The sequence below is a fragment of the Pituophis catenifer genome, unplaced genomic scaffold (genome assembly GCF_029215685.1).
Source record: "Pituophis catenifer annectens isolate HBS135680 unplaced genomic scaffold, rPitCat1.0.hap2 SCAF_1, whole genome shotgun sequence".
In the NCBI taxonomy this organism is placed as follows: domain Eukaryota; kingdom Metazoa; phylum Chordata; class Lepidosauria; order Squamata; family Colubridae; genus Pituophis; species Pituophis catenifer.
The window spans coordinates 186,636,985-186,653,498 of record NW_027256881.1 but is presented as its reverse complement, the minus strand read 5'-3'; the positions used below and the strand labels follow the sequence as shown (position 1 = coordinate 186,653,498).

The 16,514-nt window shown below is 39.9% G+C and overlaps 1 protein-coding gene across 1 annotated transcript; it reads right to left on the bottom strand.

Moving 5' to 3' along the window:
- Positions 1-382: 382 nt before the first annotated feature.
- On the bottom strand, positions 383-15,589 carry NEMP2 (nuclear envelope integral membrane protein 2). Its single transcript, XM_070956842.1, has 9 exons — positions 15,460-15,589; positions 13,825-13,940; positions 12,578-12,806; positions 12,390-12,462; positions 11,232-11,325; positions 9,417-9,531; positions 7,301-7,526; positions 2,545-2,721; positions 383-2,281 (listed from the first exon to the last, which is right to left on the bottom strand). The coding sequence occupies exons 1-9, from the start codon at positions 15,587-15,589 to the stop codon at positions 2,047-2,049; spliced, it is 1,395 nt and encodes a 464-aa protein (XP_070812943.1). The 3' UTR covers positions 383-2,046.
- Positions 15,590-16,514: the final 925 nt, after the last annotated feature.

The window sequence follows — 16,514 nt, the reverse complement described above, 5'->3', positions numbered from 1 at the left end:
CCATTTGCTGGTACATGAAGCACAGAAATTCGTTGCAAGTGCAGACAAGTATTGATCAATGGTAGTCTGGCTAGTTCAAGAGCTGCCCTACAGGGGATGGATTTAACTGTCCCCTCGTGATATCATAGACGAGTTCCCCTCCTCCCTTTCCTTTTCCTTGCCCAGAGGAAGTTAATTATATCCCTTTTCTTGTTTTTATTTTTGGCATCAAGGGGTTCACGGAAAGAATTTGAACCCAGGAGATGAGCAGTAAATCAACATTATCAACCATCTTGTTCAGCAAGGATCTCCATCTTTAGCACTATCAGATGCTCCTTGCATAGTATCCTGTGGGCTGCTCTGTGCAGGAGTTAAGATACTTTATTAATACATTTGAACACACTTTCTATTTACAATGGCTCATTTTATTTGAAAGTGAATATTAAAAAGAAGTTGGGATTTACAAAATCCAAACAATTCTCTAATTACTCCACAGTGCATTTTGTCAGCAATGCATCAATCGACACACATACATATTGTTTACATTTATACTTCAACTTTTTAAAAAATCAAGGTATATAAGACGACCTCTCCATTTTTTAAATCTTCACAAAAGCCAGTGGGATAGGTTAATCAGAGAGATCATGATTACATTACAGCAAACTTTAAATCTTGTATGCTAGACTAATATGAAGTAATTAAACAAGATTTCCTTGGTTCCCTTTTCTTGTTTCTAAGACCTCTATCCTAAATCAGCTGGTTGGAGCCAAAGCAAAACTTAACTGTCTTTCCTTACAGATATGCTTCTAAGCCTTTCATACATTCATTTAGGTACTTCAGTTTCAAGGCTGCCTGACTCCATAGTGACCATGTGACTTACAGAAAAAACATCAAACTATATCATCAAAAAAAAAAAAAAAAACCTGACCAAAGACAAACAAATAACCAACCAAAAGACCTTGCAATCTGCAGAAACATGGGTCAATACAAATCCCTCTTGTGGACTTGGAAGGTTTTGGGATTTAGGGCTCCATGTACACAGGAGTAAACGCTAGTTCTGTCCTACTTGTACTACTAGCCCCTGAGTCACTATGAGTTGGGTGGCATATTATTTAATAAATTTTATTTTTGTTGGTCACACCCTCTACCAGACATTTAGACTGGATTTGGCATTTTTATCCACCTATTGAGTCCTTTCCAAGGACTTTGGATAGGCAGATGATATTTGATGGTGTTAAAAGGTACCGTCACAGGATGTGAGCTGTTCCAAGTAAAGCTGCCTTTTGCAATTGACTGATGGTGATTTTGTCCATTCCGACGGTGTTCAAGTGGTGCTCCAGATGTTTTGGAATTGTGCCCAAGGTACCTATTATTTCCTTTGCTTTCATTGCTGCTACTACTACTATGCTCCAACATTTCCCTGGGCTTTTCTAAAGATGAGTGCCCTGTGGCAACTGTAGCATCTAGAACGCTCAATTTATTTGCAAATGCTAAAACAACTTAAAACAGCTTATCCCAATCACTGGAGAGAAATAATTACCATAAAGTGGTTAATCACCAGTAACTTCAACTTCTCAGCTCATTTCCCCAACATTAGTTGTCTTCACTGGGTCACTGGTCTCAAACGTGATTGTGTTGGGTTGCAGCTGTTGTGATTTACAAACCAAAAGTTATGGCTTAACATGTTGGTGTGAACTCAGCAAATGAGAGTTAAGCACACCATGGGTTAATGTGCAAACTTAGAATCCACGATCAGGCCAAAAAAAAAGAGAGACTGCTTGTAAATTGGCAGAATAACTCAGAGGAATTCCATGCTCCAGCCCTCCACAGGCTGCCTCATCAAATTTTCAGCAAATGGTTCCTCTAAGCAGAGACATTAACTGAATCCAGTATTGTTCAGATGTGCCTGGATTCCCTCCTTACATAACTCTAATCATGATGGGTTTGCAGACTTAACTGCTTCCTGGAAACCAATGAAGTCATGGTAAGTCCTTCAAAATGTCTTGACTGCCCTCTACAGTTCAAAAAAGTATGTTATTGCATGTTTTTGTTGACCTGGGCAGCTGCTCAAAGAAATTCTCTACTGTGGAAATGCCGGATGTTTGGTTGTAATAGTCTCAGTCCTTCCTCTTTGTTTCTCTCCTCCACCTCAGGAGAAGTGTTTTGGGGCTCTGGTTCTGCCTCGGTCTCTGGGTGGAAAAGCTGTTGCTCCAGGAGGGCTCCTCCGATGCCATACTGTGCCTCATGGGCTGTCATTTCTTCAGCAGATACATGAGGGGAACCTAGAACAAAGTTTGCAAACCTGGAGAAAGGAGAAAGAGGGATCAATAACGAGAAGAAAGCAATGCACCAAACACTTAAAAGTGATGATAAAAGGGAGGGGTGCAAGGAAGAAAAATACTGGCCCAACCCCACCTTGCTTTAAATCGCATCCACAAAGGCATCAAGTATAGCCTGCCAGAGACGATTCCTGTGGAAGAGCAGCCTCAATGGAAAATAAGCTGCTGCTATTTTAAAACCACAAATGAAGCCTTGAGATATGGAAAAGAAAACAAATGCTCCTACTTTTGTGGAGATTGCAGTTTGACCACAGCTACCCAGGAGGGAAAAGTGGGATTCCTACAGAATACACGCAGCTCTTCCAGGGCCTTCGCGGTCTCTGTTTCTCCTTGTTCCCGGTATTCGTCTTCTGTCAGATATCGAGGCTCCGATTTTTCTGGGTGGAAATACTGAGCAGCTTTTCTAAACCAGGGAGAAAGGGAGGGCACTGTAAAGGTTGCACTATGGATTTGAAACATAAAGGGTATGGAATACGTTTTTAAAAAAGAATAAATAGAATCTGACAGGCAGACTCTTGACTACACTATACTAAATGGAAAATCCCTACCAAGTTAAAATAACCAAAGAATTACATTCAAGGCAGTTTGAATTTATTACTATGTTGTTTGCTTCTAAGTAAATTCCAGTGATTCTTTCTGAGCAGTCATATAGAGAGGACTGTGTTGTACCACTTTGCAATAGGAGAGCCTTAAGAAGGAGATCTGATCTCCAAGGTGGCAAGGTTAGAAGGTCACTTCTTACCTTTCCCACTTTGCAATAGGGAAAGGTAAGAAGTGACCTTCTAACCTTGCCACCTTGGAGATCAGATCTCCTTCTTAAGGCTTCTCCAAGCACAACCGAACCAGAGTTCTTGACAAAGTGCCAATTTTGTACCTAAACAGTTCTGCAGCCCTTTAATGAGATTCCAAACACAATTATGATTAGAATTCAAAATGCTAAAAAAATCTTTTCCCCAGGTTCCTGAGTTTATTGCTAAAAGCCCTTACATACAGGTATCTTATCATTGTACAATTTAATGGTGAACAGCTACCCGTTGAAGGCACTTGTATTTAGACATACAATGAATTATCTGGCAAATAAAGCAGAAATCCTAGCATATGTTTTCATCCAAAAGAGTGATAAAATTAAGTCTTTTTGCATGCGGTGTCTACTATAGCATTAATACTAAAACGTGCTGAATAAAGTATAATAGCTTAAGTGCTAGAACATAACCATGTGTCAGAAAAATCTCTAATAATGCTACTACTTCTAAAATGACACACCCAAAATATAAAGAATACTCTATATTGAACATGGACTCAGATGATTGTTAAGCTTCCTAGAATGATTGATTCTAAGGTAGTACAGAAAATAACAAAACAGAAACTTGGATTTCACATAATGCTAAGCCCGGGTTTCATGTAACTACAGACTGTTTGAATCTCTTAATGCATCATAGGTAATAAAGCAAAGGGAAACTATGGTTACACAGTCTGATTTGTTTTAGTCATGCTTTATTAGGGCTGATCCCAGAATCCTAGATTTTTCCTTGAGTTTTGTGCTGCTCCCTAGAACCTTTGCCAATTTACCAAGGTCCTAAGGCAATTGTCTAAGCAGACTCTGTTTCTCAAAGCAAGCAATGCTTTCTTGAGGGTATGGGAGCAACCAAACCAGGAAATTGTTTTGCTTATCCTCAAAAGAATGATCCATGCTTCCTTAACTAAGGATCGTTAACGTAATTCCTGCTTTGCACTGGTTACAAACATAGCCAATTTATCTATAGAGTGATATAAGCCATTTCTCAAAAAAATGTCATAATCCACTAGAACTGTGATGGCGAACCTATGGCACGTGTAGCCATATCAGTGGCCATGCTAGCTCAGCTCAGGCGCACTTGCGCGTGCCGGCCAACTAATTTTCAGGCCTTCTGGGCCCACCAGAAGTAGGGAAACAGGCCGTTTCCTGCCTCTGGAGGGCCTGGGGAAGGCCCGTTTTTCTTTCTCATCTGGCTCCAGATCCTCTCTATGCATTTGGGGAAGGCGAAAACAGCCTTCCCCACCCCCTTTGAGGCCCTCCAGAGGCCTGAAATGGCCCATTTCCTGGTTGGACAGGAAGTGACATTTTTTGCTGTCCCCAGCCTCCAGAGACTCCTAGAGAGGCTCTAGAGCAGCGGTTCTCAACCTGGGGGTCGCGACCCCTTTGGGGGTCGAACGGCCATTTCCCAGGGGTCGCCAAAGCCCTCTCTCGCCCCGCCCCCCGCCTTCACTCACCCTCTGCTTCTGCTGGATCGCCCGGTTGCCGTTCGCTTACCCCGCCCACTCCCAATCTATTGCTTCCTCCGGAGTCCCAGCTGATGGCTAGAGGGAAAAAACTTTAAATTCTTGCCGCAGGGCTTCAAAGAGCTAGCTGCAAAGAGGTAAATTCCTGGAGCAAGTTTTTTTCCCCCTAGCTATACTGAAAAGAGAAAGGGAAAGCAGGGTCTTAGCTGCAACGTGACAAAATGAGGCAGAGAGATTTCTTTTTCTTTTTCCTTACCAAAAAAGGTAGGTACAAAACTGCAAACAATGGGAAATTTAGGGCAAGAGGAGGTTCAAGATTTTAAAACACAAAAGAAAAAAAGCTCTATTTAACTAGGGAATTGTAATAATTGAGATACTATTAATTGTATATTGTGTTGAAAGCAGAAATGGTTAAGTTGTGGTTTGGAGGAATATATGGGGGAAATTATTTGGTTTATTATTATTGGTAAATATAATTAATTGATTTGTAAGAAATTGGATTGCATGGAAATAATTGGAATATTCATGTTCATATTGATAAATATACAAAAAAGATAGTTATATAACTAATTGATTTATATTAAAATGTTGAATTTGTATTAAACAACTGTATTACATAATTAACCAATGTGAGGATGGATATAAAAATAGATGACAATGCAAAGGGGTATAATATAGAATAGAAGGGAAAAATTGAATTTGATTAAGATTAGAGATGAGGATGAAGGGTAATATTGGGTTTTTTTAAAAAATAGTTGAGGAATAAATATGGTAAAAAGGAAATATAGAAATTGTAAATTTAATTGAAATGACTAAATACTGTGTTGGAAGAAATATCCTTCTGGGTTCTGCTCCAAGTGGGGAAAAAGACACTGGAAACATGGAGACTGTTTGGAAAGATGTTTTAATAGTGGACAGGATCACATGGCTTGATGGGGCCCATTGTGTTAGTTTCTGTTGCTATTGTGTTGCAAATGTCCTTTGACAAAGGATTGACTTTCTGCCTCTGGCCCATTAACAAAGGGTGGGGGGCAGGAAGGTGGGAGCTGCTTTGTCTGTAAAATATGCTTCTCCATTTCTCATCCAAGGAAATATAATATTCTGCCTTTTTAATATTTTCCAAAATATTTCATTCTTCTAGGAAAGGGGTGGCTGCTAACCTCCTACAACTGTTTAAATTTGTGGACCGGCCAAATACTCTGTTCAAAGAAAATATGTTGTATGTTTGTATGTGTGTTTCTAATTATTGCTATTTATTCCTATTTGTTCTCTTTTATTCTTTAAAGTTTAACAATTCATTCTTTATCTTAATATCTTTATATTTGTTTGGGGTTGGCTTTCTTCCCTTTCATCTTTTTTATTGTACAGCAATCTTTCTCCTCAAACCTACCACCTTTGTCTTTTCTTTCTTACTTACTTTCTCTTCCCCCCCTCTTCTTCTTCTCCCTACTTCCTCTTTCTCCTTCTCCTCCTCTCTTCCTCCCTCTCTTACCTTCACTCCTATTCTAATTTCCCTTCTCTTCCTTCATCCCTCTCTATTGCTGTATCCTTTTATGCATATGGACTACTCAGAGGGCTGAAAAAGTTATTTTTGACTGGTCCTCGTACTTTTGACCAGTCCTCGAATTTACGACCGTCCTCACATTTTACGTTTTTTGCCCTATCTTATACCATGTTGAAGAGAAGCAGTTGTGAAATGAGTGACATGGTTGTTAAGAATGCTGCACAGGCATAAATGTGAGGATGGTCATAAGTGTGAGGACCAGTCAAAAGTGCGAGGACCTGTCAGAAATGACTTTTTTTCAGCCCTCTGAGTAGTCCCTATACACATAGCCATGGCCACCCGGTCACATGATGAGCTAGCCACGCCCACTCGGTCACATGACCTCCAACCCACGCCCACAAAATAAGCCACGCCCACAGAACCGGTAGTAAAAGAAATTTAGAACCCACCCCTGGTTGGGGGTCACCACAACATGAGGAACTGTATTAAAGGGTCGTGGCATTAGGAAGGTTGAGAACCACTGCTCTAGAGGCTGGGAACAGCAAAAAAGTCACTTCCTGTCCAACCAGGAGTTGGGAAATGGGCCATTTCAGGCCTCTGGAGGGTCTCCGAGGGGGTGGGGAAGGCTGTTTTCACCCTCCCCAGATGCATAGAGAGGATCTGGAGCCAAGTGAGAAAGAAAAACAGGCCTATCAGGCCATCACATGCCAGGAGCGGGGGGCGGGGGGCTGTGTGCGCATGCGCAGGGCGGAGCGCATAGAATTATGGGTGTGAGAACGCACGTAAGCAAATCTCGCCTGCCCCCCCTCCTGGCATGCAATGGCAAAAAGGTTAGCCATCACTGCACTAGAACAATAACGTTTAGAAAAAGGGCACCAATGCCAAAAATTACATCCTCAAGGACAAGTTGTTCTCTATACATTGCGATGCTACTCAGTTTGAGCTGGAAGGCCCCCATAGCCTTGCGCTGAATGACTTACAGGTGAGGACAGAAACAAACTACTCTGGGACATTCTGGGACTGTGCAAGCTCCACTACATATTAGACAAAGAGAAAACAGAACATAGGAGGCAAACAAATTTAATAAATAAATAACTATACGGTTTTCATTGACAGTACAAAATTACCTGAAATGTCTGACTACATTATACAAGAACAGTTGCTTCAGCTAATTTTGGTAAGAATATTGTTTTGATTTAATAAGTGAAAGGTTACTAACTTGCCAACGTAGCAGGATGCTCGAAGAGGATAATGCAGGAATTTTGTACAGAGCATAGCAGTTGTGACTGCATAGGCAACCTGGGGAATTGCAATGCCAAAATAAATTAAGATCAGGCCTTTCAGCTGCAATATCCACATCAAGAGATTCATACTTTGCTCACTGCTGAATGGCCCATGCTTCTTGCAAATAGCAAAAGAGATCAATCCAACTGATAAAATATACCCTGAAAAACAAAACACTTAGCCGTGAAATATCGGTAGATTAAAAAAAGTGATACATTTACTTCATTTTAGGCTTGCAACTAACCATTCACTCAGAGCTAAATCGTGTTAAGTAACATTTTGTTTCAGGGAGGGATATTTAAGTAAACTAGAAATCATTTCTTTCCGCTCCTGATTTTTTTTCTATGTTAGTGGGATACTTTTCATGGCATAACAACAGCTTACAGTTACGCCAAGTATGCCCATCTGAAGGACAGATCGGCTGCTTACTCTGGAAATGTATCTGCCCAGCATTTTCTGGACAGATTAATATTGATTAATACGAATAAATGGTAGAATGTGCTCATTTTCAAATGGCATCATTTAAAATAATACTCATGGAAAGAGGGTTTTTTGAACTTTCTGATCAAGATTCCAGTAAAAAAAGAGTGACATTGTGTACTATATAGTATATGCGTTCATAAATATGTATGGCTATTTACTGAGAAGTAAGTGTCATAATACAGGTAGTCCTCAAGTTACAACTGATTGCTTAATGACCAAAGTTACAATGGACCTCTCCAGACTTACGTACAACCCATTTCGAATTTACAACAGTTGCACCCCTTCCCTTTGGCCACATTTTGCACACTTAGTAACTGGCTCACCTTCACGCCATTTGCAGTGTCCCTCAGTCATGTAACCATGATTAATTACTTTTTTGCTGGTTTCCAGTGTTAACTTCCGGTTTCTGGCAGTAAATATCAAAAAAATCAGATTCGGTCACGTATATGGCTCAACTTACGACTGCAACAACTTATAACCATAGTTTGAGGCTCAGTTACGGTTGTAAGGTGAGGACTATCTGTATTTGCTAAGATGACTTTAAAGCAGGAGTTTGCATAATTGCAGCTACATGGCAGAGGTTGAACAAGCACATCTCTTACTCAGTTATTTAGTTCACACATAGTCAATCTAGCATATGGATATTTGAATCTACCCGATTGCTCAGCATTATGACCCAGCATTATTTTAAAAAAATAAATAAATCCTGGTTTAGTGCTATGAACAAACACAACCAGCGATAACTAAACACTAAGTGATTATTTATCATACATATTAAAGGACACTACATAATGTTTCTATCACTTCACATAATTCCAGATGCTCTTGAAGTCTCTGGACAGCATATTTTGCAGATATGAAGTGTCATCTTTCCCATCAGGGAAGAGACAGCTTTTTTACATCCAAAATAATGTAAGGCTGCTGTTTCCCCCAGAGCAAGGGGAAAGAGAACAATAAAATCTCAGTTTTTGAAGGTTTTCGTCTATGATTCAAATATAACTGTGTAAGATTCACTAGGAATACAACTAAGACTTACAACCACCGCTTAAAATTTCCATTGCTAAGCAAGGCAATTGCTAAGTAAATTTTGCCCCATTTTTATGATCTTTTTGTTGCAATTGTTAAGTGAACAATTGCAATTATTAAGTGAATCATGCAATCAGGCTTCCCCCATTGACTTTGCTTGCTGGAAGCTGGCTAGGTAGGTTACAAATGGTGATCACACAGCCCAGGATAGTGCAACCATCATAAATAGATGCCAGTTGCCAACATCCAAATTTTGATCATGTATTCATGGGGATGCTGCAACGGTCATAAGTGTGAAAAATGGTCGTTAAGTTACTTTTTTCAGTGACATTGTAACTTCGAACGGTCATTAAAGTAATGGTTGTAAATTGAGGGCTACCTGAAATAGGCATGCCTAATGAGGATATAGTTAGTCTGAATCTGCAACCTTTGGGAGATAATGTACTTCATTTGACAAGCTTTCCATTTTAGGACTGAAGAGAATTGTAACTGCAAAAGAAGCTCCTTTTCAAAGTCTCTTATATTGTTATTAATTCTCATACCCAGTATATAATATGTAGAATTGTTCCACATCCATTTCAGTTTTTCTCTTGAAATATAGAACATATACAGAGAAGAGAACCAGCCCCCACTCATTAAAATCCAGAAGGTACTTAGCTAAAAGAAGGGAAGAGAAAAGAAGAATGACGTTTGATTAGGGTGCGTGTTTGTCCATACAGATATACAAAAGTGGAGTTAGTGAAACCACCCAAATCAAGCTGAAGCAAATCTAGACTGAAGAGAAGAGCTCACAATTAAACAAAACTACTGTATTTTTCAGACTATAAGACACACTTTTTTGTCTCCCAAAAGGGGGTGAAAATGTCTTTGCGTCTTATAGACCGAATATTGCCGAAGCCATGCCCACCCACTGGCCATTTTTTTTGCCTTCACACACCCCATTTTGGGGCCTTTTTTTGGCTCATTTTTGAGACTTTTTCCAGCCCGTTTTCGAGGCTTTTTTCTGGGCCATTTTCAAGGCTTTTTGGGCCATTTTTAAGGCTTTTTTGGCCAATTTTTTTCAGAAAAAAATGGCCTAAAAAAGCTTCAAAAACAGGCCTAAAAAGCCTCAAAAATGGGCTGAAAAAAGCCTAAAAAACGGGCCAAAAAAAGCCTAGAAAACGGGCCGAAAAAAGGACCAAAAATGGGGAGCGCGGAGGTCAAAAACTTTTTTTTGTTGATTTACTCGTCTAGATTTAGGTGCATATTATAGTCCGAAAAATACGGTAATGAGAATGTCATCTTGGAACTTAAAAATCAAAAGGTTCTTCTAGCAAAAGCCAAATATACCTCTTGTCCCACAGGTAAATAACATTTTCACCACAATTAGCACAAACATTGAATGTAAGGTTACAAGTACCTGTTACCAGTACAGGATCAGCTCATGCCTTTCCTGTGATGAACATCTAATGGTCACTGGGAAGGATTTTTTACAAATACAAGTGCATGGATGGGAAGCCCGTACATTTCTACTTGATAAAAACTTAGTAGAGCCACAAAAAGCAATTAAAGTATAACCCAGGACTAAATTCACACGGACCAAAACCAAGCAGAACACTGAACAAACATGGTATTTTTAATACAGCACTTTAAGGACTGGTATTTCTTGGTATATTGCTAGAAAACTAAACTTTGTGTTTCGCTGACATGGAAAGTAAAGTCAACTCTTCTGTTTTATGATCAAAGATGAAGGAATGATTGGATTAGCTATATCAAGAACTGCCAGATTATATTTCAGTGATTTTTTCTTTCTACTACAGCTCCCTGTCTTCAAAAAACCTGCTTTGAAGGGTTGAGGGACCTCTAAAATAATGGGAAGAAGTAGCATCAGGGATTTCCTGAGGAAAGAGGCACACACAAAGACAAATTATCTTCTTCTACCAGTACAACATTTTAAATTGAATTCCGCTCCAGGAATACTTCGGGTGGAGAAAAAGAATCTGGATTCAACTGTTTTCTTGAATGTGCTTTGCTTATAGAGACAACGAATACCAAAATGCTTTGCCCACCCTGTTACCTATCTTGATTTTGAATCTTCCACCCATAGTGAAATCTTGTCCAAAAATAAATAACCAGTTGACTCTGTCTCTATAAAAAACATTGAATTCAAAACTATTTACCCCAAGCTGCAGGAATGTTAAGGTTTTATTCTTCTTTACCAGTTAGTGACCATCTACTAGCTGGCTGCTGAAATATTTATCCCATGGTTAAAACCACTTCAGTAACTTTTGATTCACCACAAAACTAAAAGCTCAGTTAAGATTAGGGAAGTACCAAATACTTGCTGTCTTACTATATATTAAACGTCATAAACTTACCTTGGGAATAAACCTTTTAAGCATGAAAACGAGAAAGACTAGAGGTATGAAAATGCCAAATGCTATCCCAGCACAATAGTAGAAGATATTACTTCTGTTTGGAAAAAACACATGAATGCTAGTAAATCTTTTGCGCACGGAAAACAAGTTCAAGAAAGTAGAAAAGCAAAGATACAGCTTTATTTAAATTCTACAGATCACTTCACTTACTTATACAGCCCCCCCAATCTTGCAATTAACATCCCATGAGAATGCCTTGTTGCATACTGCCTGGATTCACACGCTGTAGAATAACAGAGTTGGAAGGGATCTTGGAGGTCTTCTAGTCCAACTCCCTGCCCAGGCAGGAAACCCTACACCACTTCAGACAAATGGTTATCCAACATCTTCTTAAAAATTTCCAGTGTTGGAGCATTCACAACTTCTGCAGGCAAGTTGTTCCACTGATTAATTGTTCTAACTATCAGGAAATTTCTCCTTAGTTGTAAGTTGCTTCTCTCCTTGATTAGTTTCCACCCATTGCTTCTTGTTCTACCCTCAGGTGCTTTGGAGAATAGCTTGACTCCCTCTTCTTTGTGGCAACCCCTGAGATATTGGAACACTGCTATCATGTCTCCCTAGTCCTTATTTCATTAAACTAGACATACCCAGTTCCTGCAACCATTCTTCGTATGTTTTAGCCTCCAGTCCCCTAATCATCTTTGTTGCTCTTCTCTGCACTCTTTCTAGAGTCTGTGTTAAGCTATAATGTGGTTGGTTCAGTTTCAGATTATTTTAATGTGTAAATTCAGTCCTTTTGGTTTGTATATCATGATTCATAGCTGAATGTGATGGGTGAATTGAATCACGGTTTGCTAAATACATCATGGCTAAGCCAACTACTCAGCCCTGGTATAGTCATTCAATTTATTTCTCATTATGTGTCTTTATTCATTCCATCCACTTACTGATCACTGATTTAGACAATATTGCATGTCTAAATAAATACACTCTTTAAAAATTGAAAGGACAGAACAACAGCCCTACCCATGGTATAGCTTGTCTCAAGTCTTTCTGAAATCAATGCAATTTCTTAGGTTTGCAGATTTGCAGCTCATTATTATTTTCAAAATTGTCAAGTTCATGTAATTGACAGACTCCAGTAAAGCTAACACGTACCTACTCAAGTTATAGGCAAAATGAAAAAGAAGTCCACCAGCAACAAATAACAGAACGAGTTTGCTCTCCAACACTGGAACAAAACAAAAAGATGGGAAATCGAAACCTGTTTCACTTATGTACTGAAAATGTATACTTCTAATAATACAAAAGTATTTTATAAATGGATTTCTCTTAATATTACTCACTCTTTTGTTGTACGCTCACAGTGAAGAGTACTTTATTTGTCGGTTCGATCCTGAAACATGTTTTGCCAACAAACTGGTCCACTGTTATGATTGTTTGATTAGACACACTAGGGCGCCAAATATTGCTAATCAGGCATTTCAAAAAATCTAGGAAATGTTCGGAATTTTGGCATTCACGTTCATCTGGGATATACACCACTTGAAATAATTCAGTGCTGTTTATGGACACCTAAAAAAATATAATAATTCTTAATTATATATTCAAAAGCTAAAAGGAATTGTGAAATACGGAACAATAGGATTTCTTACACCATTGAAGTTTGCCTATATTTATATACACTTTCAATCAGAAATCCTGAGGCTACCACAGCCATCTGCACAAGTAAGTGAACTAGTACAAACATGGGTAGTTCTCAACATGACCACAACTGAATCCATAATTTCCACTGCTAAGCAAAGCAGTTGTTAAGTGAGTTGCACCTCATTTTATGACTTTTATTCCACAGTTGTTAGACAAATCACTGCAGTTGTTAAGTGAATAATGCGGTCATTAAGCGAATCTGGTTTTGATTTTGCTTGCTGGAAGCCAGCTGAGAAGATTACAAATGGTGATTACATAACCTCAGGACACTGCAACCTTCATAAACGCCAGGTGCCAAGCATTCTAATTCTGATCACATGACCATGGAGATACTGCAACAGTCATGTGAAAACCTGTCATAAGTCACTTTTTTCAGTGACAGCCAAACGGTCACTAAACAAATGGTTGTGAGATGAGTGCTACCTGTAAATAATGAATTGCATTTGAACTTGGAACTTGCTCTTGGAAGTGGAACAATCTGTTGCTCCAAATCCAAGCAGTGCTTGTAAGCCTGTAATTCCTGGCTTGATATCTTGCCTTGATTGTAAGCTACAAACTACAAACTCAAGTTCCAGTTAATACAAAGGATTTATTCTGTATTCAATCATACAAGTGGAAGAAAAAGCAGGAGGCAAATACTGATGTTTGTCTGAAAAATTACAAGATTGCTCTCCCAAAAATAAATCTACACATAGTACTGGGGCTCTACATGTAGATGCTACTTTATATAAGACCACATGATTTATTTAGAATAAGGGTGAATGTAGCTCTCTAGATGCTGATGAAATGGAACATGTAAAATTCTAAGTAGCATCAATATTACCAAGAGCTGCTGAGAAAAACCCTAGCCGCTTAATTTATGAGTGTATCAACAGCATGACTTTACCTGAATAGTTGACCAAGTATTTTGTAAGTACATTGCTCCATTGGGAATGTAGCAGAAACAGGTTGATTCTGTACTCTGCATTATCTTCATTATCTTCAACTGTTTACAGCTACTATCTATACAAAAGGAAAAGGGTTAATCACCGCATCATGAAATACTGTATTTGCAAGTTGTTTAGACATTTTTCCAAGAATTATAATTGTCACAAACCAAATCAAGCTGCCATATTGAAATATGCCTGCCTTCTATGATTTGATGGATTTGGTTTATCAGCCCTGCAATCCATTACTGGGGTCCTAAATTCTTCCTATGAAAAACACACCCACATATATTTGGGGCCACTGTTGTCCCATCTACAACCATTTGACAGCATAACTTTCTTGTTCATTCCCTCTTTACTCTAAGTTAGTGTTTCTCAATTTTGGCAACATTAGAAGTCTGGACTTCAACTTCCCAAATTCCCCAGCCAACATATGTGTAGCCTTAAATCAGCTTAAATCCGAGAGTTGAAGTCCACATATATTAAAGTTGCCAGGGCTGAGAAACACTGCTCTAAGAAATCCAAATCAGAGACTTCATACATTAATTTGCAAACCTGTGAACAAGAACAGGTAGTCCTTGACTTATGACCACAACCAAGCCCAAAATTTCTGTTGCTAAATGAGACAGTTATTAAGTGAATTTTGCCCCATTTTACAACCTTTCGTGCCACAGTTCTTAAATGAAACTCTGCAGTTAAGTTAGTAACACGGTTAAGTGAATCTGGCTTCCCCATTGATTTCGCTTAACAGAAGATTGCAAAAAATGATCACATGATCCACGGCAACCATCATAAATATGAACCAGTCGCCAAGCATCTGAATTTTGATCCTATTACCATGGGGATGCTGCAATGGTTGTGTGGAAAACAGTCATAAGTCACTTTTTTCAGTGTCATCATAACTTCGAACAGTTGCTAAATGACCTGTTGTATGTACAGTCCTAGTGCATCTTTTGCCTTCCAAACAGTCAAGAGGGATGCAGGTGCAGGAGCACTGTCTACACTGCAAGGCAGTCCCATCTGAAGCACTAAAGAACCAACAGGCGAGCGGTCAGGCAAGCTATCTAAAGATTTCGGGGGAAGAGCGATAATGAACTACAGATAGTCCTCAACTTAAAACCACCCTTGAGCCCAAAATTTATGTTGTTAAGTGAGAAATTTGTGAAGTGAGTTTTGCCCCATTTTACAACTTTTCTCCCCACATTAAGTGATTAAGTGAATCACCAATTAATAACACAGTTGTTAAGTGAATCTGGACTCCCCATTGACTTTGCTCATCAAAAGGGGCTCGCATGACTCCCGTCGTAAATGTGAGTCAACTGTCGAGCGTCTGAATGTAAATCAGGTGACCGTGGGGCTGCTGCCACGGTCGTAAGTATGAAGAACGGTCATAAGTCCCTTTTTTTTTCTTCCAGTGCCGATGTAACTTCCAACGGTCACCAAACGAACTATTGTAAGTCGAGGACTACCTGTATTAGGGGCAGAAATCCGAAAGGGCAGTCCTTGCCTTTGCAGGACTCAGAACTCGCGGTTTCTATCTAATGCCAACTGCTGGCTGGTGAACCGATTTCAGACGGCAGCATCCAGCCAGTTACCTGCTAATAAAGGCAGGGCTTTCTCAAGGCTCACGGCCTGGATGAGCCCCGTGGCGAGCACTTGCCCCAGGAGCAATGCCAGAGACTGTCCGCGGCGTTGCAAAAACAGCCGATCGCCGCACCCAGCCATTCTCCCAGCGCGCCGCCTGCAACTGTTTAAACAAAGCAGGCGGGAAGGTGAGAGAATCGAGCTTCGATACGTTGTTTAGGATGAAGCCTGGGCGGCCAAACAGGGCAAACGGGATTGGCTAGTTGAGTCTGGAGAAGGAGGAGGATCGGAACTTCCCCGCCTCCGCCGGAGAGGTCGGATCAGGCGCGCGCCGGAGGCAGAAGCCCGGCTCGCTGCGCCGGTGGGAGGTGGCGCGCCTGAAGGAATAACCGCCGTGCGCCTTGTTAAGGCGGGGGGGGGGGGGGAGTTTATTTGGGAAGGGCGTTCAGTGCCTTCGTCTCTTTTCAGGCAAAAAAAAAAAAAAGTGGGCGTCTCCCTGTTCGGTTCTCGTCCCCTCCGCTGCACGTTTTTTTTCCTTTTAACGAATTCTTGTTCTCTGGATGCGGGAGGGGTGATGGTGCGAAGCAACCCTCTTTATTAAGCTGCCACTTCTTGTCCGGGCCAACAAAATGCTCGCCTTAAAAAAAAAAAGTTTAATATGAATTGGACTTTAATGGCTTTTATGTTGGTTTATTATGTGCTGTCCAGAGTCTTAGGAGTCGGTATTAAAATGTTGTAAATGCATAGCGGTGGGAAAGGTTGAAAAAAACGCCTCTCTTTCCTGTTAATTTCAGTCAGGCGCATGGTACGCTAAAGATTCTTAAGTGATCCAGCGTTGGAAAAGTGTGAAACGCGGGAAGGTGTATTTGTTCAACACATACATCTAGTGTCATTAACATTAGCTAATCATGGTATACACAGTAGACAATACTGTACAATACTGTACTGCCTTACTCAGTCCAGTTTATCTAAAACTGAAATAAAGTTTTTCTTCCCAGGCCTGAAACCCCCTTATGTGAAGATTTTTAGTGGTTTCAATCTGTAGTCATGCTGTCTATGAATAAAA